This window comes from Lathyrus oleraceus, chromosome 6 (genome assembly GCF_024323335.1).
Source record: "Lathyrus oleraceus cultivar Zhongwan6 chromosome 6, CAAS_Psat_ZW6_1.0, whole genome shotgun sequence".
NCBI lineage: Eukaryota > Viridiplantae > Streptophyta > Magnoliopsida > Fabales > Fabaceae > Lathyrus > Lathyrus oleraceus.
In genome coordinates this window covers 72,917,063-72,942,369 of record NC_066584.1, presented here as the reverse complement: position 1 = coordinate 72,942,369, position 25,307 = coordinate 72,917,063, and the positions used below count along the sequence as shown (strand labels likewise).

The window sequence follows — 25,307 nt, the reverse complement described above, 5'->3', positions numbered from 1 at the left end:
TGTTAAAAGAAAAGTAGAACATATTCCTACCAAGAAAAGAAAGAGACATTACTGAAAAAGGTAATAGTATAATTATAGCCTATGTCATTCAAGAAAATTTAATTATAGCCTATGTCATTTTATATTATTCAATATATATATGGATTATTGATTATGGATTTTTATATTTTTCATTTCATTTTTATATTTTTTCTTTATTACAGGTTAAATGGCTAGTGATCAAGAAAACTCACAAGATGCAAATGCTCCTGATGATACTTCAGAAAAAGAAATTACACGAGGCATCACTATTATGAAGAGTATCATTCGTGATAGAGATAAAGCAGTAACATATAATGTAAATTGGAATGCTGATAACCAACTAATTGGGTCTAATGCTGCAAAGTTGGCAAGCTACATTGGTACACTTGTTCGTATGCACATTCCAATCACTGCTACAAGATGGAGTAATAAAGAGTTGGGTAGCGCTAAAGATAAGATTTGGACTGAGATACTGGTACAATATATGATTGTTTATATTTTCTTTATATTGACGATAATGTGTTTAAATTACTTATACTAACACACTCTATTCCAATATTTTTTCGTAGAGGTCTTTTAACATTGAAGATACAACTATCCGAAAAAAGTATATACTTCAATTGGCCGGAAAAAGACACAGAGGGTGGAGAACGTTTTTAACAAACAAGTATCTTAAGGACAAAGAAAATTTTTTTGTTGAATATGATCCGGAATATCCAGTGAAGTATGCGATCTTCATTACAGAAGAAGAATGGGTTGCTTTTGTAGCCCAAAGAAGAGACGAAAATTTCAAGAAAGTGAGTGCCACAAATCGCGAGAGAGCGTCAAATCCCACGTATGCATACAAAAAAGGGCGTTTGGGATATGCACGCTTAGAGGAAAAAATTGTAAGTATACAAAAATGCTACGATCTTATTAATTGTCTCAATGTGTTATAATTGATTATCTTATTATTTGTGTCAATGCGTAGTTAGACGAGACGAAAAGTGACGCAACATCACTTCCGCCACATGTTTTGTGGAAAGAAGCTCGTGTGGGAAAGGATGGAACTGTTAGGGATGACGTTCAACATATTTATGATGAATGTGTAAGTAGAACATTGTGTCTTTAATTAAATCAAAAGTTTAATAATATATAATTAATTTTTTTATCTCCACTAATAATTTCCGATATGTAAATGAATTTCAGGAGACCCTATCTCAATCGATAAGCACAGCTGAGGACCAGGAGAACAGGAGCGTACTTAGTAGAGCACTAAATGTTCCTGAGTATCCCGGTCGGGTGAGGGGTAAAGGGCATGGTTGTACTCCAACTTCCTTGTATAAGAATCCAAGGAGAAGAAATCCTAGCAATCAAGAAGTGATGGAGACGTTGCAGGCATTACAAGCGCAAGTTCTTCAATTGCAAAAGGATAATGAGAGATATAGGTGTATGGAAAAGTGCAGTTCACAGTTGAAAGAAACTAGTGAGAAAGCCAGTATCAATTGTCAAAATAAATTTCCCGAGGTAATTATATATGTTATTTTGAAATTAAAATAGCACATTTATGTTAATTGAAATATATACACATTAAAAGTAACATATTTATTATTGGTTTAGGGCATTTCATCTTGTCAGCTATACTTATCGTCACCGACTTATCGCCTAGTTGGCAAGGGAAAAGTGCACAACACTTCGGGAGATTTACTTCACCATAGACCGCTCCCGGATGGACACCTTAAAGTATCGGTTGATGTTGTATTAGATAAGGATGCGTTGCTACCGATACCTGACATTGTTTCAGAGACAACATTGCTGCGAGATGCAATAGGATCATTTGTTGCATGGCCCTTGGATCTCATTTTCATTGATGATGAGGTATGTTGAATTCAAAAACCACTATGAATCTTTTAGTATTCAAATGTCAATTCTGAACCGTTAAGTTAATTTTTTTTACATGGTAATTTTAGACGCCTACAAAACCCGCATCTAAGGATAAAGGGATTTTGCGGCACAACGAGTCTGTTGCATCACAAAAAGAGGTATATTGAAAGTGTTAATTATATGATCCGAATCAAAAAATGCATGATTTTATAATTTACCTATGTTATATGATTTATAGGTATTTGCTCAAGGGTCACAACAACTGAGCCAGAAAATTGGTAGTCGACAGAAAAACAAAAGGGATCTTCCAGTGACTTATTTGCCAAAAAAAGGTGCTTTTGTGCCTCGATACCAGATATCTCTTGAAACACTTGTTGACTCATCAGATATGGCAACAGCTGGTGCTATTCGCTTACTGGATATGGAGGAAGATATCTTTGGTTATTCATGCACTGAAACAATCGGAAAAGAAGATCTGGAACATATTTTTCGGCATCAAGAATTAGGCGTCGGTGTTATACACACATACATCCGGTAATCCGATCTATATATTATTTAATTACTTGAACAATTTATTTACACATTTCAATAAAAATAGTCTAATGTTTATTATGTTTTTATTGAAGGTTCTTGTATGACAATTTCATGCGCGGGAATGATCAATTGTCAAACAGATTCCGTTTCGTGTCTTCCTCCCTGGTCAACAAAGCATTAATTTGTAGGGAACCGGATTCATGTAGAGAGTACTTAGTCAAGAGATTCATGGCCAGCAGTACAAACAACTTGTATCTTTGGCCGTATAATTCAGGGTTAGATTTTAATTCTAAGTTTATTCTAATCTTTAATTGTTTCTTTTACGTAAAAAATTTCCATATAAACTTTTGTTTTAATTTATAGGTGTCACTGGTTGTTGCTTGCTATTGATCCTTTAAAAGAAGTGGTATATTTTCTGAATTCGATAGATGGTGAATGGACAAATTATCCGGATATGAAGCAATTAGTTGATACGTAAGTGAGACTGTTCTAAATATTCGTGTATATTTATGTGAGATTGTTCTAAATATATGTTTTTATTTTGTTAGATCAATAAAAGTGTTCCGATCTCAAAGACAAGCTCGAGTACCACGTACTAAATCCAGCAACATTACGTGGATAAAAGTGCAGGTACTTTAATTTTCACAATTTTGCTTATAATAGTGATGCTACTTGATAAGAAAAGATAACTATACATTTTTTTTTTCTATGTAGTGTCCTCTACAGCGCAACGGTATCGATTGCGGATACTTTGTAATGAGGTTTATGAGGGAAATCATTAATATGAATCAAATAGAGATTCCAATCACGGTATGGATTTATAACTTAGGATTTGTTTTAATATTTATCGAATATTTCATATTATTTATTACTTTTAACTAAATCATGCATATTATGTTTTGTTATGTAGTACTTTGATGAATACAAGTGTGCTCATTACACGAGACTGCAGTTGGAACAAATCAAGGAGGAATTGTGTCAATATTTTATTGAGAAAAGATTAATTAGTATATAATGGTTTCAAAATAACATGAATACTTTGATGAAGAATGGTTTCTGGTTGGCAAGTGTATAGTTCTTTATATTTTTAACAGATTAGTTATGACTCCAAATAGGCCGTATAACATATTAGTTTTGACTTGTGTATAGTTCTTTATAATTTTAGTGATATCTTTAATTTCATGGATAGATTAATGTGTTCATTCTTGTGTTGGTTTGCTTTAAAAAATTACAAATGCTTGAATTATGACTCCAAATGTGTTCAGTGCCTATCTATCCTTGTGTTGGTTTGCTTGAATTATGACTCCAAATGTGTTCATTCTTGTGTTGGTTTGCTTGTGTTGGTTTAAAAAATTACAAATGCTTGAATTATGACTCCAAATGCTTGAATTAGAGAGGCTTGATTTACAGGTTTATGGGATTATTCCCAAAAAATATTACAGGTTGAAATGGTAGGCTTAAACTGAAGGCAGCGTTTTGTTATTTTACTAGAGGAAAAGACAACGCTTTTTAGTAAAAAGCGCTGCTAAAGGTTGTCAATAGAGAGCGCTTTTTACTAAAAAGCGCTGCTAAAGGTTGTCAATAGAGAGCGCTTTTTAGTAAAAAGCGCTGCTATAGGTTGTCAATAGAGAGCGCTTTTTACTAAAAAGCGCTGCTATAGGTTGTCAATAGAGAGCGCTTTTTAGTAAAAAGCGCTGCTATAGGTGGTATATAGACAACCTTTAAGAGCGCTTTTTACTCAAAAGCGCTGCTAAAGGTTGTCAATAGAGAGCGCTTTTTAGTAAAAAGCGCTCTTAAAGGTTGTCTATATACCACCTTTAGCAGCGCTTTTTACTAAAAAGCGCTCTCTATTGACAACCTTTAGCAGCGCTTTTTAGTAAACAAAAAGCGCTGCTAAAACCTATAGCAGCGCCACCTACGGCAGCGCTTTTAAGCGCTTTTAAAGGCCAAAAAAAGCGCTCTCATAGGTCTTTTTTGGCGTAGTGACTGGAGCAGTTCAAAAGGAATGAAGTATGGGAGTTAGTTCCACGACCTGAAGGGACTAACATCATTGGTACCAAGTGTATTTACAAGAATAAGTCTGATGAGAAAGGAGTAATCACTAGGAATAAAGCAAGACTAGTGGCACAAGGGTATACTAAAGTTGAAGGGGTTGACTTTGATGAGACTTATGCACCTGTTGCAAGGCTTGAGTCAATAAGATTGTTGTTAGGTGTTGCCTGCATTCTGAAGTCCAAATTGTTCCAAACGGATGTGAAGAGTGCCTTTTTAAGTGGCTACTTGAATGAAGAAGTTTATGTGGAACAACCTAAAGGGTTCTGTGATCCTAACCTGCCAAAACATGTGTACAAGTTGAGGAAAGCTTTGTATGGGTTGAAGCAAGCTCCTAGAGCTTGGTATGAGAGGTTGACTGAACTTCTGACCTCTAATGGGTACAGAAAAGGAGGGATAGATAAGACCTTGTTTGTGAAGGATGAAGATGGCAAAATCATGATTGCCCCAATTTATGTGGATGATATTGTCTTTGGTGGAATGTAAGATAAAATGGTGAAACATTTTGTTAACCAGATGCAATATGAATTTGAAATGAGTTTGGTTGGGGAATTGACTTATTTTCTTGGACTGCAAGTTAACCAAATGGAGGATTCTATGTTTCTCTCCCAAAGCAAATATGCCACGAACATAGTTAAGAAGTTTGGTATGGATAATGCTAGTCACAAAAGAACTCCTGCACCTACTCATTTAAAATTAACTAAAGATGAAGGAGGTTCTAGTGTTGATCAATGCTTATATAGAAGCATGATAGGTAGTCTACTATATCTAACTGCCAGTAGACCTGATATTGCCTATGCAGTTGGTGTGTGTGCTAGATACCAAGCAGAACCCAAAGTGAATCACTTAAATCAAGTCAAGAGAATTCTCAAGTATATCAATGGGACTTGTGATTATGGTATGCTATACTCTCATGGCTCTGAGCCTGTCTTATATGGGTATTGTGATGCTGATTGGGCTGGGAGTGCAGATGACAGAAAAAGCACATCAGGAGGATGTTTCTTCTTGGGAAACAATCTCATATCGTGGTTCAGCAAGAAACAGAACTGTGTATCTTTGTCCACTGCAGAAGCTGAGTACGTAGCAGCTGGAAGCAGTTGTTCCCAACTGGTATGGATGAAACAGATGCTGAATGAATACAATGTGTCTTAGAATGTCATGACATTATTCTGTGACAATCTCAGTGCCATCAATATTTCAAAGAATCCCATCCAACACAGCAGGTCCAAACATATTGACATTAGACATCACTTCATCAGAGATCTGGTGGAAGACAAAGTGATTACCTTGGAACATGTAGCTACTGAACTACAACTTGCTGACATATTTACAAAGGCTTTGGATGCTACTCAGTTTGAAAATTTAAGGGGCAAATTGGGAATATGCCTTTCTGAGGAATTATAGCAACTAAGGATGTTAGGAATGTATTGTTTAATATTTCAAACTATTAAACAATTGATAGTGTGCTCTGATTGGTCAACAGATCGTAGTTGTTTCACTTGCAACAAGTGTGTTAACAAGATGTTAAGGGGATATCTTAACATGAGACACCCTATGTACCTGCTGGAGTTCAAGAACATGTTCATGCAGGAGTGTTTCAAGATGTCATACACAAAGTCAAGGCATCTGATGTGGGTGTACCTGCTGTGAAGCAAGAATGTGTGTCTACTTGATCAAAGCTGTGAAGCAAGATCAAGAGTGTGTCTTCTTGTTTGAAACTGTGAAGTAAAATCAAGATTGTGTTTTTTTGCTAATTGTTTGTTTTGGTCTGTAATATTAAGTGTTGCTTTGGCAACATTTTTGACAAAAAGGGGGAGTAACACCTGTACCCCAGGACAACAGATTTGATTGAACAGATTTAGTTGAAGTTGAAGGTCCTCTACCAGAGGTTATGTTGTTGTTTGAAGTTTTTAACTTCTATGTGTGCTAAGTGTGTTGCTGTTCAACTTCTTTGTGTGCTGAGTGTATTAGCTAATTTAATTCTCTGTTTGGATGTGTGTTTTTTCCGCTGTTGTAAACTCTGTTGTGATGCCAAGTTATTTTAGCCAAAAATTTGCCAAAGGGGGAGTTTGTAGATGTTTTTGATTGGCTGCATTTTGTGGTAAAAAACTAACTGTACTCTGATGTCTTGACTGATGTCATGACATGCTTGAGTAGTATGCTGCAGGATTAACTAATACAGGAGTTACTGAATGTCAAACTGGATGTTATGACATTCATCCCTGACAGCAGATACTGAACTATAGAATAGTTGGTTTTTCTGTTATAGCTCAGTATTTATTTCAGTCTGTTTTTCAGGAGAATAACAGACCTGGCATATAGCCTATTGTCTGAATGTCAAACTGAATGTTATGACATTTATCCCTGACAGCAGATACTGAATTATAGGCTGGTTGGTTTTTCTGTTACAGTTTGGTATTTATTTTAGTCTGTTTTTCAAGAGAATAACAGATCTAGCATATGACCTATGTTTTGGACGTCAAACTGAATGTTATGACATTCATTCCTGACAGCATATGCTAAAGTGTAGGCTAGTTTGTTTTTCTGTTTCAGTATTTTTCTCAGGCTATTTTTCAGGAATCTAACAGCTGAGCTAAAATCCAGGAAACAAACAACTGAGCTACAATTAAGAGGCCTAACATATAGCCTATTTGGTAGCACCCTAATATGTGGAAATTAGTTTAACTTGCTTAACCGTAATTTTAGGAAATACAAGTACAAGACCCAAGTGCTGCATTATAAAAGGATGGCAATCCTACTTTCAGCAACTCAGGGGTTTGAAGCATGAAGAATTTATTATACCATCATATTTCACTGCTGTATTTTATGTGTGTCTTGTATTAGGTTTAACTTGTGAGCCAAGCAATTATCACCTAGATGATTGCATTGGACTAGGGTGTTCATTGAGTTGTAATTGTTGTGTCACTCTAAGCTTTTAAGTGTGAGTGCTGTGTTTCTTGATTAAAGCTGTTAAGCACAATTAAGAGTTGTTTGAAGGATAACTTCGCCATTGACTTTAAACTAATTAAAGGTTGTAATCACTGTGGTGATTGAGGGGGAGTGAGTAGGAACTCTGGTCTTAGTTTAAGATTGAAATTGCATTGGGTAGGTCTTAAGTGATAGGATTAAATAGTTGGTTTAAGTCCTGAATTAATACTGCTTATAGTGGATTTCCTCCCTGGCTTGGTAGCCCCCGGACGTAGGCGTGTTTGTCACCGAACTGGGTAAATAATTGTCTGTGTTATTTACTGTCCTTTACATTTACGTTCTGCATCATTCTTGTCTGCGCAGAATTGGATGTCATAACATCCAGTGTGACATCGATAGTCTGTTACTAGAATTTCAGAATGACTTAAACAAAAGCAAAAGCAACACTAACTTCTAATCAACTAAAACTAAAATTTAATTTCAAGTCATTTACTTTTAAGAACTTTAATTTTAAGTCTTTACTCATTTTCCATTATTCATACCATTCAATTTGTTTACTTTAATGCCATTTTTACTTTGCTCATTTGAGCCTTATTTTGTGAATATATTGTATTTGTATATACTTGTTTGTGTTTGTGTTCTTTTGACCTTAAAAGACATTATGTGAGGACTATTGGTTTGCTCTGAGACATTGGACTTAGAATTAGACAACACTCCCTATGCAAAAGGACTTGGCCAATGCCAACTTTCATGTAACCAAGTGCTTGTGAAGTGAACTTTTATCTGATGCAAGTATTATGATCCCATTTGAGTTCATCTGTCACATGATCTTTTAGAGCTGTTACTTTGAACTTGTGTCTAATGCTTATCTTTGAAGTCATCTGATACATGGAAGATTATGAAGAAGATCATGAAGTCACTAAGCTTGGATGTGGATATCTTTATTTGATACCTTGCTCTTCATCTTACTATTTGTGTATTGATATTGCTTGATTCTAAAGTACAAGGGAAATTTGGGTTTCTATATGACATTCTTGTCTATTGGATTGCAGCCCATTGGTCAGATCTTTTCAACTCTTAACTTTTAAATTTGTGCTTAGGATTAGTCTCTTCATCTCCTCCCGACTTCTTTAATTTCAAATTTATCCCTCCTTTTAAAACCTTCTTTGACTGTGTTTGTTTTCTAAACTTAGACCATCTTGCAAATTAGAAACTTTGGCCTTATGCCATTTCTTTTTTTAAACTCTTTTCTTAATTAAACTTGTAAATGAACTTAATCATACTTGACTTAAAATTTCAAAAGCCAAAAAGAACTAACACTCATTCAAACCATTTTTAGGCCTCTTGTGCCTTTGTCAAACTTAAATTTTTTGTTAAAAGCAATGCACTCACTATGAAATTGTTACCACGAACTACGAGGTTTTGATCCCTCATTCTATGTTGGTACGTAGGCACAAGTCTGAAGGTCTTGTCAAACACAAAAATAAAATTAATGAATTCTTTTCTCACCCCTCCATTCTATTTATTGCAAACATCATTTTGTACAAAAATACATATTCACACAAAAAGGGCTCCCTAGGAGTACCTAGGATACTTTGGGTGCTAATACTTTCCCTCTGTTTAACCAACCCCCTTACCTGAAATCTCTGGAATTTTATTAGTTTTGATTTGAAAACTTATTATCTTTGGGTTTTGTTCGTACTTTTCCCTTTTCCCTTGGAAACAATAAAAGCACGGTGGTGACTCTACTTCAAATTGACGTCTAGCTTATCCATAGCTTGATGGTCATGAATTTACCGCTACAATTATACCATCTTCCTATCTTAATTTCACTCAAGTTCGGGTTAGAACTTATCTCACCACTCAGAGATCACCAAACACAACGAGCAGATGATATCATACAAACAAATATACATACATCAAATATACAGTTATATACACACAAAATAGTAGGCTAAACCCACTGGAGACTACTCCCCAACAGAGTCGCCACTTAGTTTTTGTAGCGGTAAATTCATGACCGTTAAGCTATGGATAAACTTAACGTCAATAAAACCAGAGTCACCACCGCGCTTTTATTGTTTCTAAGGGAAAAGGGAAAAGTACGAACCAAAACCCAAAGATAAGAAGTTTTCGAATCAAAACTAATAAAATGCCAGAGATTACAGGTAAGGGGGTTGGTTACACAGAGGGAAGGTGTTAGCACCAAAAGTGTCCTAGGTACTCCTAGGGAGCCCTTTTTTGTGTGTACATATGTTTTGGTATAAAATGATATTTGCAATAAATAGAGTGTGGGAATGAGAAAAGAATTCATTAATTATATTTTTGTGTTTGACAAGACCTTCAGACTTGTCCCTACCTACCATCATAAAATGAGGGATCAAAACCTCGTAGTTCGTGGTATCAATTTCAAAGTGAGTGAATTGCTTTTAACAAAAGTTTAAATTTGAAAGAGGCACAAAAGGCCTAAAAGAGTTTGAATGTGTGTTAGTTCTTTTTGTATTTTGAAATTTTAAGCCAATATTATTAGATTCATTTACAGATTTGATTAAGAAAAAGAGTTTGAAAATGCAATGGCATAAGGCCAAAGTTTCTAATTTTTAATAAAGAGTCTGAGTTTAAAAATCACAAGCAAAGAAGTTTTTTTTAAATGGAGGGATAAATTTGATATTAAAGAAGTGGGAGGAGATGAAGAGACTAATCCTAAGCAAACATTTAAAAGTTAAGACTTGAAAAGATCTGACCAATGGGATGCAATCCAATAGACAAGAATGCCATATAGAAACCCAATTTTCCCTTGGACTTTTAGAATCAAGCAATATCACTACACAAATAGCAAGAAGAGCAAGGCATTAAATAAAGATAGCCACATCCAAGCTTAACAACTTTATAGTCTTCTTCATAATCTCCCATGTATCAGATGACATACTCCTTGAATGGCTCATAAATAGGCATTAGACACAGGTTCAAAGTAACATTTTCACCAAAAAACATGTAGCAGATGAACTCAGAGGTATCTTAATACTTGCTTCAGATGAAAGTTCAATTCACAATGACCGGCTTCAGAAAATTTGGCATTGACCAAGTCCTTTTTGCCTAGGGAATGTTGCCTAATTCTAAGTCCATTGTCTCATATCAAATCCAACAGTCCACACAAATCCTTTCTTTAGGGTTTTTGTTGTTATTATGTACATTAAGGTCAAAAGACCACAAACACAAACAAAATACACAAACAAAATACACAAACAAGTATAATCACAAGATATGGCTCAAGTGAGCAAAGTGAAAATGGTATTATAATAAACAAGTTAAATGGTATGAATAATGGCAAATGATAAAGACTTGAATTTAAAGTGCATAAAATAAATGACTTGAAATTAAAAGTTAGTCAAATGTTAGTTGATTAGAAGTTAGAATTGCTTTTTCTTTTCAATTGTTTAAGTCATTCTTTGGAGAACACTCAACCCTCTATTCACAAGCATGGATCCTTGAACCAAGATATCTTCCAAAGGAAGGAAAAAAGTCCAAGTTTCCATACAATACCATGAAAGGGGGGAGACTAACAATCTCACTTACTAGAATGTTATGCTTTTGGGTCAAAATTTAGAGTTATGTTAAGCAATCGTAATTGGACTTATGTAGAAGTCACAACTATTTGAGGTTGGGCAATAGAAATTTTAGTGTTAATGCATGTTAGAGATATGGTATTATGAACCATACTCCTAAAACATACCACACTTAAAAGAAAATGGCAAAAGGGTGGACCTAATCTCATCCATACTTATATTGGTTTATGAACCAATTAGCCTTAAGATATAGAGATATCATAGGTCAATGAAATGAATGGGATAGAAAGGGATTGAAGATGAAGAGGGAGGGGAAATGAAATAAACTCAAATTGGCCATGGGAGGATTTTTATCAGATTAAAATCATTCATTCATTTTGGGAAATGAAATATACATTTCATCAATCCCCTAAATCCAATGATTTTAATCCAAAAAAGTCAAATCAACTTTGACCAAGGCCCAACAACAATAGTCAAACTCAACAAGTCAACACAAATAGCTCAACACAATTTATTTATAATTAAAAATCAATTAAAATGTATTAAATTAAAATATGGTTGATCAAAAACCTAAAACCTCTTCAAAACACCAAATAAATTGCCAAAAGATTCATCATAGGTCAAACAAGGTCAAAGGACCTTGGAGAAAAAATTTCATAATTTTTGGAAACTTAAAAGTATTTTTAAACAATTAAAAATATGCACAAAAACAAATAAATCATGAAAAATATTAATATTGATCCAAAAAATAATTTTAATTCAAAATATGAAAGAGAAAAATATTTGAGAATTTTTGGTGAAAGTCCCATATTTTTTGGATCAATATTAAAACTAATATGAATTAATAAAAATAAGTCAATTAAAATGAAAATCAGAAATTACAAAAAAACTTGAACCACTTGATCTCCCTCATTAATTGAGGTGGAAGATCAAGTGGATCCAAGCGCGTGTTCCACATGGTCATTAGTCAACAGCGTTGCAGGGGTGGTAATGAAAACCAACGCGTGAGATTAAAACAATTTAAAGAAATCATGTCGTTAGAAGCATACCAATGCACAGCCGGAGCCAGAGCTCCGGTCTTCTTCTTCGATGGACCTCATCGGACTGGTCCTCCCTTAACCATCACCAAAATAAAAAAGGAGGACATGAATTTAAAGTAAAAATGCTCAGGAGCTCGAATTTGGCCTCAAATTTGTCTAACTCCAAGTATATAGAAAGATACAGGGAGTTGAAGTTTGAGGATCATGATCTGAGTTGCTTTGATTTGACCTCTAAGCAACTCAACCTTGTTGCCTACATTGGTAGGACTTTAGACAAGCAAAAATCAACAAGAATAATGGAGAATTGAGTGAGAATCAAAGAGATGATTTTTTTTGAAAATCACCTTCAATGTAGGTTCAGATGGACGCGATCTTGCTCTCAATTGTGCTTGGCCTTACTTCAGATGCTTGATGGAGTGGAAATGGATCAAGGAAAGTGATGGGCTCTTGGAGTTTCAATCTCAAAACATTTGAAAAATTCAAACTCGATTTTCAATGAAAATCACCAAGCTTATCCTTTGAATGTGATGGTTTAAGGTTGCTGAATCAAAACCTGTGTGCCAGGTCTATAATTCTGAGCAAGAGGGGTTTTATTTATAGGCAATGCAATTGGTTTCACACCCTCCTTTCAAAATTCCAAAAATAGAAATTTGCCTTTGCATGGATGCATGGGCGTGTGATAGGCCTATGTAATGATGCATTTAGGTCCAAAAATGAGTGTAAGCAATGCTGAAGTCATGTGGAAAGGCCATGCATTCGTGTATGGAAAGTGGAACTTCAAATCTTCCAAATGGTCCTTCAACTTTAAGCCATGCACAAGTCATTCATTCTTTGTCCAAATGGGATGAATTTGGACTTTTTGGAAATGTTAGATTAAGAGGAACAACTTTCGTGTTGAACACTTTTTCATTTGAAGTTGGATAATGATGAATTTTGAGGTGGAAGTTTGAAAAATCAAACATATCAAAAAAAAATCTAAGTACCAAGCCATATGTTCACTTCTTCCACCTTGGATAACTTTTTCTATGGGCTTCAAATGAGAAATGTTCCTTCATCAAAGTTGTATATCTCTCAAGTTCCTTCAAATTGGTCACAAGTTTGACCTTATTTGGATTTAGAATGAAGGAGTTATGCATTTTATAAGTTGAGGAAAATCACTTGTTCAATGGTATTGGCCCAAAATGACCTATAATGTTTCCTCATATCACATGTACTTGCAAGTTGAATTTTCACTTCCTCCAAAACTAAAATTTGAAGTAGACATCTTGAATTTGATTATACAACTCTAATGGATTTCATCTCATAAAAATTGAGCAAGTTATGGTCTTGGGAAATTGACCTCCAAACTAGGGTTTAGACAAAATGACCTATAATCTTTCACCATAAAAAATGACATTCCAAGCAAAACTAGCTCTTGACTTCAACATGAATGTTGTTTGGGATGTCATTTAGAGTAACGTTTCTCTTGGAATCATTTTCATATGACATAAGTTGTAGGAGATAGGGTCTAGGAAACCCCATTTTTGATAAGATGAATTCCTCTGGTCACCAACCATCAACCAACCTGATAGCTTGATGTTCTCTTGACTTTTGGGACTCATGGAGGATCACATATGCATAAGATAATGAAATGTGAAGTATCCCTTGAAATATTCGATCAATTGTTGAAGAAGCTCGGTGAAGAAGTTACATAATATACCTAGATGAATTAGGGTTTCCAAGGCAAACCAATTCTAAAATCTTGATAAATTCTTGGTCAAAATAACTTGTGAAGATCATGGGGATTCATATATGATACTTAGAGCCATAGTAAACCAATTCTTGATTGAGCTCCTTGCAATGAGGGTCTTGAACCCTAGATATGAGCTCGATAATCATAGGTGGGCATGTTCACTACCTACAAAAGAGTTAAACTATACATTGACATGTTTTTAGTATTTTGGTTAGTAAAAATAAAGAAAAAATGAAATATGATACAATCAAATGGTAGTTGGTTATCTCTCCCAATGCAAACCCAATGAATGAGGTGTAAGGAGGATGCCAAGGTGTGATCCCAAAGCCAATGCATATGATGAGATGACATGAGGGATATTAGGGTCAAAATTGGAGTCTTACAGTTCTGCCCCAGTGTCTTGGGTTTGCCTGCCCCTGTTTATCCATCTCTTGGAGTGCTTTGACTTTCTCGTGCTTTTGAGGTGGCCTGCTTTAGTATGAACCTTGAAGGCATTTTACCCCTGACTGGTTGATCTTTGAGGGAATGCCCCTGGTCAATTGCCTTTGGAGATATTTGTCTAATTTCGACGTGGTTCTCCCAGACTGACTGGATCTTGAAGTGGCTTACTCAACAAATTTATTATATGCCTTGCCCCCTTGGTGAGATCAAACTAATAGGATGGCCTTTGCTCCTCGGAGTCCTCATGAAATTTGCCTCTTTCGGGTGACCAAAACTTCTCAAGTCATGTTCATTGTGAAAATGCTCTTGATGTCAATGCTCATTCACAAGTAAAAGTATTTATGCTAATGTTATGTTTATGTCAGTTTTAGAAATCCAATTTTGTCATATGAAAAGATGACATATAGTGAATGTATCACTAGTTACAAAATTCATATTGGTAATTAGCAAAACAAATAAGAGTCATTTTCGACACAAACTCTAATGCAATATGTTTTCAAAATATACCTTGCTTCAATTAGGTCTTCTGAGGGTTGTAATATTGGCTGGTTCACGGTTTGAGAAACAAAGAATTTATGGCTCAAAAATTTATTTAGCCTGCCCATTCTCCTTGATACCCTTCAGTCCTACGTTCAACTAGTTAGACACAGACGTTCGTCTCTTAGAACGATGGAAGTGGTAGTAAAAGAACCCATAAGTTTTCGGGAGTGACAATCACTTGCCTTCCTGTTTTTGTTTACAGTCACACGACTACGTTCTTGCTGAGGATTTTTTTTGTTTTTTTTACTTCCCTAATTTTGCCTAGACTTATTCTTTTTTGCTTACAGTCCATCGGGATACCCTAATTTTTGCCTTAGCCACTTGTTTTCAAGTTTCGACTTAGCGGACTTTCTTCTTCTTCATTTTTTTAGAGTTTTTTTTTGGTGGAACAAATCGTGTGACATTTGTTCATTTTGTTTGAAAGGATTTGTGACTGTCTCACTTGTTTTGTTGGTGAGGACAACCATTGGATTTGTGATTTCTATGTCTCATGAGGGAAATGATGCGATTCTCCTTTAGAGAAGACAATCCCTAGGATTGGGTTTTTTTTAACAAAAGTAAAATAAGTGTGAACACGATCGGATTGACGTAAAACATGCATATTCATTTCATTGCTGCAAAAACAAGTTTTTAAGAGTGAATATTACAATAGCAAGCAAGAAGATTACACATGAAAACAAACGAATGAAAACATAATTGTTGGCGTGATTAGCCTTGTTTCAACTATAGACCGGTGTCATCATGCTTGCAGGAACTTATGTATGATAGCCCCAAGGAGGCTCTTATTCAGCTTCTTGTTCCTTATTGTAGCACCTCAAATTTGCACCTATCATTGTACATACATTTTCATATTAGGTCATAGCATATCATGGTCCATTGCATAGCATTGCATTGTCCCATTTGCCTCAAGTGCAAGCCAATCAAGAAATTAGGTCAAACTGATCAGGAGATCAGTCAATCAAGCAAGCAAGTGCATTCCTCAAGGAGCCAAGGCCCTAGGGTTTGTCCAACAAGTTCACATAACTTGGAGGTCCATTTGAAGTGTTCAAGTCAAGGGTTGAAGGCTCAGAGGTCATCAGTTTATGCACAGACAGTCAAAAACCCTAGAAAGTCAAAGAAAGTCAACAGTCAGTCAAGGCAGTGGATGGTGACCATTCTTGTGGAATTTGGGCACCATGATCAATAATCAAGAGTTCATACAACTTGGGACATCATTTGAAGTCAAATTCTCAAGGAATTAGGGTTTGGAAGTCATCAGTCAATGCACAATCAGACAGAAACCCTAAAAGTCAACTGTTGGTCAACTGTCCATTTAATCAGTGATTTGATGATTGGAATTGGTTTGTGAGAGCTCATTCATGGCCAAATAGTCCTCATATATCATGTCAAACACCATCATGGAAGAATTTGAAGCCAGATCAAAAATTTCCAAAAATGGAAACTGGACCTGTAACTGAAACCTGCCATAAATGGAAAGTCTTGATCCTCAAACTTACATCTTGATACAAGCCTCAAATGAATTTTTGCCCAACATGAAAGTTGAAGATCTTGTTCTCCCATTTCCAAAAAGTCCAAGAACTCTTAATTCCCATGTGTGGTTGGCAAGTTATGATCGAATCGATTTCAGAAATTCTTGAACTTCAAAAGGCCATATCTCTCAAACCATTTGGCCAATTTTGGTGGGGTTTTTTCCTACAAGTCACATTTGATCCCCTCTTTCCAAAAATATAAATTTCATGAGCCAAAACTTCACCAATCAAAATGGCATTTTTTGACCTATCTCATTTAAATGCAAGTTTGACCAATGTTTGACTTTTTGATATAAACATTTTTCTAACATTTGGCCAATTGGAACAGCTCAGAAATATCATTTAGAACGTGTTTGCAAGCTCATTTTATGCAGTACATGTATCCATGCTTAGCTTGCTTGAAATTTGGCAAAAGTACAATTTCATCATGCTATCCATACTTGCATTTGAGCCATGCTTTGTACTTCATCAAGACAGAATTTTTGAAGGCCATGCTCTGTCATTGTGAACCTGATTAGCAGCCTAAAACCAACAGCAAAAAGAGTCCATACTTACTTGTTGAAATTGGGAAGAAAGGACCAAAACCATACCATGCCTTGTACTGTCCAGCCGAGTTTTGTTCATCATTTTCTGTCATGAGGACATTAGTAGCAGCATCAATTGGATGGATGACACAGAAATTCATTCACACAAAAAATCACTTTTGGCCATTTTTTGCAAAAGGCTGTCAAAACTCAAAACCAAAAACACAAAACCAACAGAACTGATTTCTCTCACTCATCCTAAAAAACCTGCATTTGACCTTTGGCTTTGGCATTTTAGAATTTCCTGTCCAAACTCACAATGAACAAAACCTGAGTCTTGCCTTGTGTTTTCAAACCCTGCTAGCCACCATCCAACTGCAGCAAGGAAGCCATGGCTCACTCATCCTAGACAGAACTGCATTGGCCTAGCTTGAGCATATCCTAACCTCCCTTGCTGTCATGAAGTAGCAGCAGCCTCCAACCAACTTCCCATTCTCTCAAACTTCTCATTCTTGGCCAAGATCATTTTTCTGTTCAAACACCAAAGAACCAAACCCTGCAAAACAAAGAGCCAATATCCAACAGCAGGGCATGTCATTTTTTCTGTCATGAGTAGCAGCCATCAAGCACATGACAGCAAATACTCATTCTAAAAATCCATCTTGCTTTGGCATTTTCCAATTTTTGCTGTCAAACAAAAAAGACCAAGCCTGGCCCTTGCTCTCCCATACAAACACATCAAACAAGACTTTCAAACCCATTTTTTCTGTCATAAGGAATCAATAGCAACAAACCAACTTCATTCACTCTCAAAACTCACCTAGCTTTTGCATTTTCTGTCCAAGCTCAAGAAGAACAAAAGCTGCCTTGCTTAACACAATACATCCATTCATCATGTGCTGTCAAAGATGAAACCAGCAGCAGCACTAATTGCATCCATGAAACAGAACTTCACATCCTAAAAACCATCTTCTTGCATTTTAGTATTTCCTGTCCAAACCTCCAATAAACCTAAACCTGGCCATTGCTTTTCCACCATTCAAGCATCATCCTAAATCAATAGCAGCCAACATAATCAACCAAAACCTTGGCTCTCATTCACTCAAAAATCACATCCTTGCACTTTACAAAACCTGTTCCAAAAAACTTCAAAGAACACAAACCCTGGCCATTGCTTTTCACCACCATTTCACACTTTGGAACCATGCTAGCACCATCCAACACAGCCTAAAAACCTTGTGCTCTCAAACCTCTTCTTGCATTTTCTAAACTCAGTCCAAAAACTCCAAATGCCCTGACCTTGTTTTGGCTAATTCATCAATCAAACAACATCTTGAGTCCATTCCAACCACTTTCCCCCATCTACAAGTACCTTTTCTAGCACTGTTTTAAAGAAGTGACTTCCATGGCAATCCAAGTTTGAGCTCATTCCAAGCATCCACAAGCCAAGGCATCTTCATCATACATCAAGGCATAGCTGTGCTTCAACTGTTTCACTCCAACAACACCAAACAATAGCTGAATCTCTACTGTCCATCCAAATTGGTAAATTTTCAATCTCCCTATTTTGTGAAATTAGTGCATGCTTAATGTAGGTCTTTTGATGCTGATTTCATGAATGGTCTTAGTTTTACAAATGGTCAAGTGGTGTTTGAGTTATTTTGAAATGAACATTGAGGATCCAAACTTATTTTGCATATAACTTGAGAGATAGCTCAAATTAATGAAAACCAATGTTAGGATGTTGTTGTTTGATGTTTGATGAACACAATGGTATGCTCAATTGAGATTTCTAGGCACTTTTTGAAAACCACGATTTGGGATGGTGATGAACAGTGAAACCCTAGTTCCCAATTGCATTTTTCCAACTTTTCCTCCTTTTCACGGGTGCATGCATGGCTTGACCCCCCTCATCCAATCAAAACATTTCCTTTAATGCCCAAAACGACTGTGTTTGGTTAAGTGAATCAGGGAATTACAAAAATGCCATTCTTGCTTCATTTATTCCATTTTCATTTCACATTTTATTTAATCACTCAAACTTCCAAAATTCATAACTTGCCCAATTTTGATCCAATTTGAATGGGATTTTTCGTGTTGTGTTCATCATGATCTCTACTTTTTTATCATTATTTTTCCAGAATTTTTGGATGAGTGGTTTTTAAATGTTGCTAGGGTTTGTGACATGTGACCAAATTTTGTACACTTTGCCAAAACACTTGTGAAATGATGAGATTGCATCCAATGGCTCCCAAATTTTTTGTGCTTAAACTAGACACATTCATGGTGATTTTGGTGTAGAGTTTGTGAATTTATCATTTGTGGTTTGTGAGTTATGATTTTTTGAATTAGGGTGTGACAATTTGTGTCACACCATTGATGTCCAACTTCATGATTTTCATAGCCATGCTTCTTGACCTCCAATTGACTTGATTTTTTGCATGAACCTACTCTTGTATGTCTAGTTTACATGTGAATTTTATTGGAATTATTTGTGGCATTTCCTAATTGTTTGAGATTTTCTCCCCTGCCTAGTCAATTGTTGACTTTGTGTGACACATGTTCCCATTTCATTTGTGAAATTCTCATACTTTATTGGATGGACATGAAATTTTACATGAGATAACTAGACATCCTCATCTTTGCCATGGTTTTAGTCCCATTCATTTATCATACACCATTCTTGACTTATGATTTTTCTAAGTTGATGCATGTTTGGTTGACTTCTTTGAACATGTTCAAAATTGATTTGACTTTCTGATTTTCATTGACTGCCTTCCACTTGTCCAAATGAGATGAAATTTGACATGCTTACCATGCTATGTGTTAGGTTTGACCATGATTTATTTGGTGATTTTTGGAAGTGTTTTAGATTGCTTTTGAGTTAAGTCTTGCTGTTGACTTCTATGAGCTTCTAAATGCCATGTTGTGACTTCTTTTGTTCATAAAATGATGATGATGATTGATATGAATGTGAACCCAATTGGTTTTGTTTCTTGATTGTTGGAACATGATTTTGGATACTCATCCTCTGCTGTTTTGACTTTTCCATTCATTTTTGACCCTAGGCTTGTCCTAGTGGTCCTGCTACTCACTTTTGAGCTTGTGTTTTCAGGTTGACCATCAAATGGCCATTGAGACCAATTCTTTTGATTGAGCTTGCTTAAAAATCATTGTCTAACTTGTTTGTTTTGTAGGTGGCTTGGCTCACATGCCCTAAGCCTTGTGCCTTGCACATCCATGTGCCTCTAATTGACTGTTGGTGTCTGTTTGTGTCTTTTTTGTTTGAAGTTACATACTAACATCTGCTTGACTGTTTTAGGTGCTTTAGTTGCTTAGTTCCTTGTGAACTTTTTGCTTTGCTTTGCTTGTATAAGCAATTTGCATTGAGGTATGTCTCTCTTACTCCATGTAGTCTGGAAGACCTGGCCTGTTACTTGGCCAGGCAATTGTCTGAAGTCCTCCTTAAGAGGCAATGTTTGTGACTGTTTACTTTTGTCCTTGCATAGAGTCAAAGTCCTCCTAAGTGAAGAGGCAATTGGTGGAAGGTAGGGATATGCAATCTATCCCCCACTATTCAGTGTGTCATCTGCTTTGCTCACACCACTGTGTTGATGCATTTCAGATACAAACCCAAGATCTTGTACAATTGTACAGTTGAGTCAGTTTCAAATGTGTAGAAGGGTTCCCACTTTCTGAACCCACACATTCTTGTCAAATGCTCTCCCAGGCCAGGGATAGAAGCAATGAGGCACACCCCTCATCTCCTTTCATCTGCTTCACCTTAGCCCCGCAATGGCAAGGTTAAGAGCAACATTCACCCAGTTCCAGAGGTTTGTTTGTTGAGGTTGATATGACCCCTCGACTAAAACCTAGCCTTGTTTGAGCCACTTGCTTGTATATAGTGTGTGCTACCTGTGCAAGTTAGGATTGTTTGACTTGCTTCCTGTGCAAGTTAGGATTGTTTGACTTGCTTCCTGTGCAAGTTAGGATTAGTTTAGACTTGCTTCCTGTGCAAGTTAGGATTAGTTTAGACTTGCTTCCTGTGCAAGTTAGGTTTTGCTTGGCTTGCTTCCTGTGCAAGTTAAGTGTGTGTGTGGCTTGCTCCCTGTGCAAGTCATGTTTAGGATAGGTTGGCTCCCTGTGCCAGTTAGCTAGAAACCTTAACTTAGGGATGATTTGCATGATAACATCTAGGCTCGAGTCGTAGTCTCCCTAGTTGTGTCTCCCTCTGTTATCTGGTTAGGCTAGTCCTTTATCCCTCTGTAGGGGAACTACATCGCCCTGATCTTCATACCAGATGAAGTATGTAGGCAGGAGATTGAGCTGATCTCTCCGGGCGCCCTTTTTCTTTTTGAGTGTGTGCTTGACAGTTATAGGCTCGAGTCCCCGACTACCTATCAACCTGTTGTGTTGTTGTGTGCTTGGAAGCCGATGTAAGTCCATCGAGTGGCATTTGGGTTCCAGTGTGCGTGTGTTTAGGTTCGGATGTCAATGTAAGTCCAGTGATTGGCATTTGGGCTCCACGTTTGCCTTCTTGTGTGTGTTTAGGTTCGGATGCTGACATAAGTCCAGTGATTGGCAGTCGGGCTCCACGTTTGCCTTTGTTTGTTTGTTTGTGTGCGTGTCAGCCGAGCTACGAATGCTCTGATTCTTCTCTCGTCCGAGAAGATACGTATGCATAGGATGCGACATCCTAGCGAGCATGTGTCGTTTCCCCAGTCCGAACTACTTCGACTCTGATGTCTATGCCTGATAGACTAAGTAGGCCCAGGATGCGACATCCTGCCGAGTCAGTTTCAGTCAGTTTCTTTTGTCTCTTTCAGCCAGTGTGTGTGAGTATTTGAGCAGTGTTTAGCAACCAATTTTCCTTTCTATTGTGCGTGGATCCCGTAGAGTACTACGGATGCGTAGGGGTGCTAATACCTTCCCTTCGCATAACCGACTTCCGAACCCATTCTCTTTGGTCGCGAGACCATGTTCTTTCCAGGTTTACTCTGAGCGTTTCCTTTCCCTCTTTTGGGATAAATAACGCACGGTGGCGGCTCTGTTGTTTCTTCTTTTCCCGCCGGTTTTTCGCGTGATGCGACACTTATCCATTAGCACTGGTTGTGGCATTGCATAGGTGCCTTCATGCGACGACATGAGGTTGTTTAGTATATCCAGGTCATTTGGTGTGAACATGAAAGCCTTTGAATCAAGCAGTTCCTGAACTTTGTATTTGAAGCTCTTACAACTTTCGATCGAGTATCCGGGGGCTCTAGAGTGGAACTCACACCTAGAATTCGTTTTGAAGTTCAAGGGAAGAGGTGTTGGAAGAGGTCCTAGTTCCCTTAACTGCACAAATGATCTGTTGAGCAAAAGAGGGAGAATTTGATCGTACGACATATGAATTGGGTCAAACTATTTCTCTGGCCTCTTTGATTTTTTCTGGCTCTTTTTAGCATAAGAGTTTTGCCTCCGATTTGAGTACCAACTCTGGTTCTATGTTTGGTTCCTCGGAGCTAGATGAGGAACAAACAATGGCTGTTGATTAAGAAACCTCAAAAGTTCGGGTTGGGGATGGTATCCTTGAGGCAACTCATGATGTGAGGTAGAGCGGGACAGATGCGCGGGGGAGACCATTTCCATCATGGTGGTTGGTGTGGTATTGCCTTCCTTTTTCAATAGTGTTTGCAGGATTTCCATAATCAAGCTCATCTGAGTCTTCAGTTGGATGATCTCTTCCTTTAATGCAGCTTGGCGTTGCTGAAGTTCTTCCACAATGGATTGAGACATGCTTCTAGTTCTGAGCGTACGTCGAGAAATCAGCTAGCGGGGTAGAAACAGAAGTTGGTATAAGGTTTTGTTTGTGAGATGCAAATGATGCATGAATGCGATGTTTGTTTATGATTGAATGGGTGAAAAGATTAATGGTTTTAACGGAACTCAGGCACAGGTTCATAATCTGAGATCATCGTGACGAAGCATGAGGTTCAATAATGACTGCTTTTCAAACTAGGGTTCTCTATTTGTATGATCTATGGATTTTGAAAAATTGGGTGTAAGACACTGCCCCTAGAGTCATGGACTTCCTTGACTATTATCCTCTTATGTCAATTTACTTGTCAGGCGACTGCACCATTAAGGTCATCTAGTCTAACTGAGATCTTCATATCGACCCTCACGAGGAAGGCACCTCAGGGACCTATACTACGCGACCATCGGTCTAGGCTGGCCATGGGTAAAGGTTCTACAAAAGGGGTATTAGGGTCACTGACTCTAGTAAAGGAAAAAAATGCTTACATCGAAAACACAACGGTCATTAATCCCCTTAAGAGAGTCTACCACTAAGTGAGGTTCTCGTACGACCCTAACGAGGAAGGCACCTTACGGACCAATACTAATCAACCTCTCCTATCTCAAGTAAGCTCTCATACTCGGGTGGAGAGTCTTTCACACAAGGTTTTCTTTGTAATCATTATTGCCTCCAAAATTCTTCGTTACAGAGTCAGGGTTTCGGATCAACAGACGAACAAAGCAAAGATATACAAGTTAGCAGCAAAAGCAATATATACAGAAAAAATTAATGACATATAAACCTCCACATACGTAAAAGAGAAACAACTCAAACTAGGCTAGACTTGCTTAGGGAAAACCGCATCCCCCGCAGAATCGCCAGCTGTCGCTAGTGGGATTTCACGATAACGGAACCGAGACTAAAGAGATGCCAAAGAGAGGCAAAATCAGAAGAGTCGCCACTGAACTTTATTTATTTTACCTCTCTCGGAGAGGCGAGGGGAAATAGTCGATAAAACCACCAAAAAAGGTACATTCACAGGAAGCGCTAAAAAGGAATAAGGAATCGGTCTCGCAACCGAGATTTGGGTTCGGGAGTCGGTTACGCAAGGGAAAGGTATTAGCAGCCCTCACGTCCATGGTACTCCATGGGAACCATTTGGTTTGTTTTACATATATGGGGATTTATCTATTATTGTTTTATTTATAAAAAAAATGTGTGTGAAAAAGGGGGTATTTTATTATTATAGTGCTCGCCAAGGATTGGGACCATTGTGCCTACGTATCACTCATTCGGGGATGAGGAATCAGAGCTTCATAGTTTGGAGTAAAAAATATTTGTGTGTTGGTTGATTTTACCTTTAAGAAAAGGGTTTTCGGGATGATGCCCTAAGACATAAAATTAAGTTTGATGAGTTGTGTTATTTTTACCTTGAATAAGGGTTTTATGAAAGAATATTTGTGATTATATTGTACTAAATTCTATGGGTGGGGGTGGTTATTCCAGACAACAAGCCAAGCGTCATGCATCCAAAATAATTAGAGTAAGGGTATGAATTCTCCATTCTTACTCATTCTCCACCACTTAAGGCTCGTGGCGCATAATAATAATCGAAATTATTAAGTGTTTTGAATTTGATTATGAAAATGCCACTTGACGTTGAATCAAGGGTTTAGTTTATTTGATTATGAAATTTGGCTTATGCAACATGAATGCAAAGAAACCAACAAGAAAATAAAGGGTCTCATTGAAAGGTAGCCCAAGAGAAAGCTTTTGTGTGTGTAAAAGTGACCTATGCTAAACAAAGGATAATGGTCTTACAAACATGTTTCCCTAAGGTGGTGCCATGATGCCATTCTTACAACATGAATGTAAGTTACCGATGAAAATCCAAGTGTTTACAAAGTATCACAAAGAGTAATGAAGAGACTTCAAGCAAAGGTCCTAAGATGAAGTCCTCTAAGTCCAAGTTGATTAATGAGTGGAGTGAATATTTTTTGTCTTACCATTTTATCATGTTTTTGTTGTTTTTAATGTTTGATGATAATAAAATAAATAACAAGTAAATAAACATGCATGATGAGTTTGTACAATGATGATGATAATGAATACTTGAATGTAAATTACAAGGTGAACATAATAATGACATCACAATAAAAATGGTTAGTGAGTATAAATGACACAAAATAAACCACAAGTTAATGGTAACAAAATTACAATAACAATGGTTAGTTAGTATAAATGATACAAAATAAATCTCAAGTTAATGGTGAGAAAATCACAATAACAATGGTTTGTAGTAGTAAACAAAGTTAGTGAAATAGCAAGTTAATGTAAAGAAACATGGTTTCATCTATGCATCAAATGACCCAAATATGGTTGAAATAGAGGCAATCTATCAATGCCTCAAAGTATCATGAATGATCTATTGATCAATCATTAATAGGTTTGAAACATTGAATATTTAATCAACTCTCAGCAACCATGGCCATGATCTAATAAACTTTATCAACCAAACAAATGTAACAACAAGTCAACAATAAATAACAAATGAAACAAATAGCATAGTTTGATTGAAAATGGTGGATAAAAATTAGTAAGAGCAAAAAATCCCAAAAAGAATGTAAGCTCAACAAAACCCACTTGTCTCAAACTTGAGACAAATCTCTCTCAAAAAATAACCCAAGAATAAAACCCCATTTCCAAACACAAAACAGAACCAAAATGCCAATGATTTTGAGTTGCAACCATCACCAAA

At 36.7% G+C, this 25,307-nt stretch overlaps 1 protein-coding gene across 1 annotated transcript; it reads left to right on the top strand.

Annotated features, from left to right (window-relative positions):
• The first annotated feature begins 208 nt into the window (after positions 1-208).
• Positions 209-22,307, top strand: LOC127094088 (uncharacterized). Its single transcript, XM_051032957.1, has 12 exons — positions 209-496; positions 591-908; positions 992-1,108; positions 1,210-1,527; positions 1,621-1,878; positions 1,971-2,042; positions 2,123-2,418; positions 2,511-2,693; positions 2,782-2,892; positions 2,967-3,048; positions 3,133-3,228; positions 22,215-22,307. The coding sequence occupies exons 1-12, from the start codon at positions 209-211 to the stop codon at positions 22,305-22,307; spliced, it is 2,232 nt and encodes a 743-aa protein (XP_050888914.1).
• Positions 22,308-25,307: the final 3,000 nt, after the last annotated feature.

Excerpts from the sequence above, each read along its gene's own strand:
- LOC127094088 (XM_051032957.1), top strand. The coding sequence starts at position 209 with ATGGCTAGTGATCAAGAAAACTCACAAGATGCAAATGCTCCTGATGAT. Across the intron at positions 1,109-1,209 it reads AACATATTTATGATGAATGT|GAGACCCTATCTCAATCGAT; the intron begins GTAAGTAGAACA and ends AATGAATTTCAG. Across the intron at positions 2,694-2,781 it reads CTTTGGCCGTATAATTCAGG|GTGTCACTGGTTGTTGCTTG; the intron begins GTTAGATTTTAA and ends TTTAATTTATAG.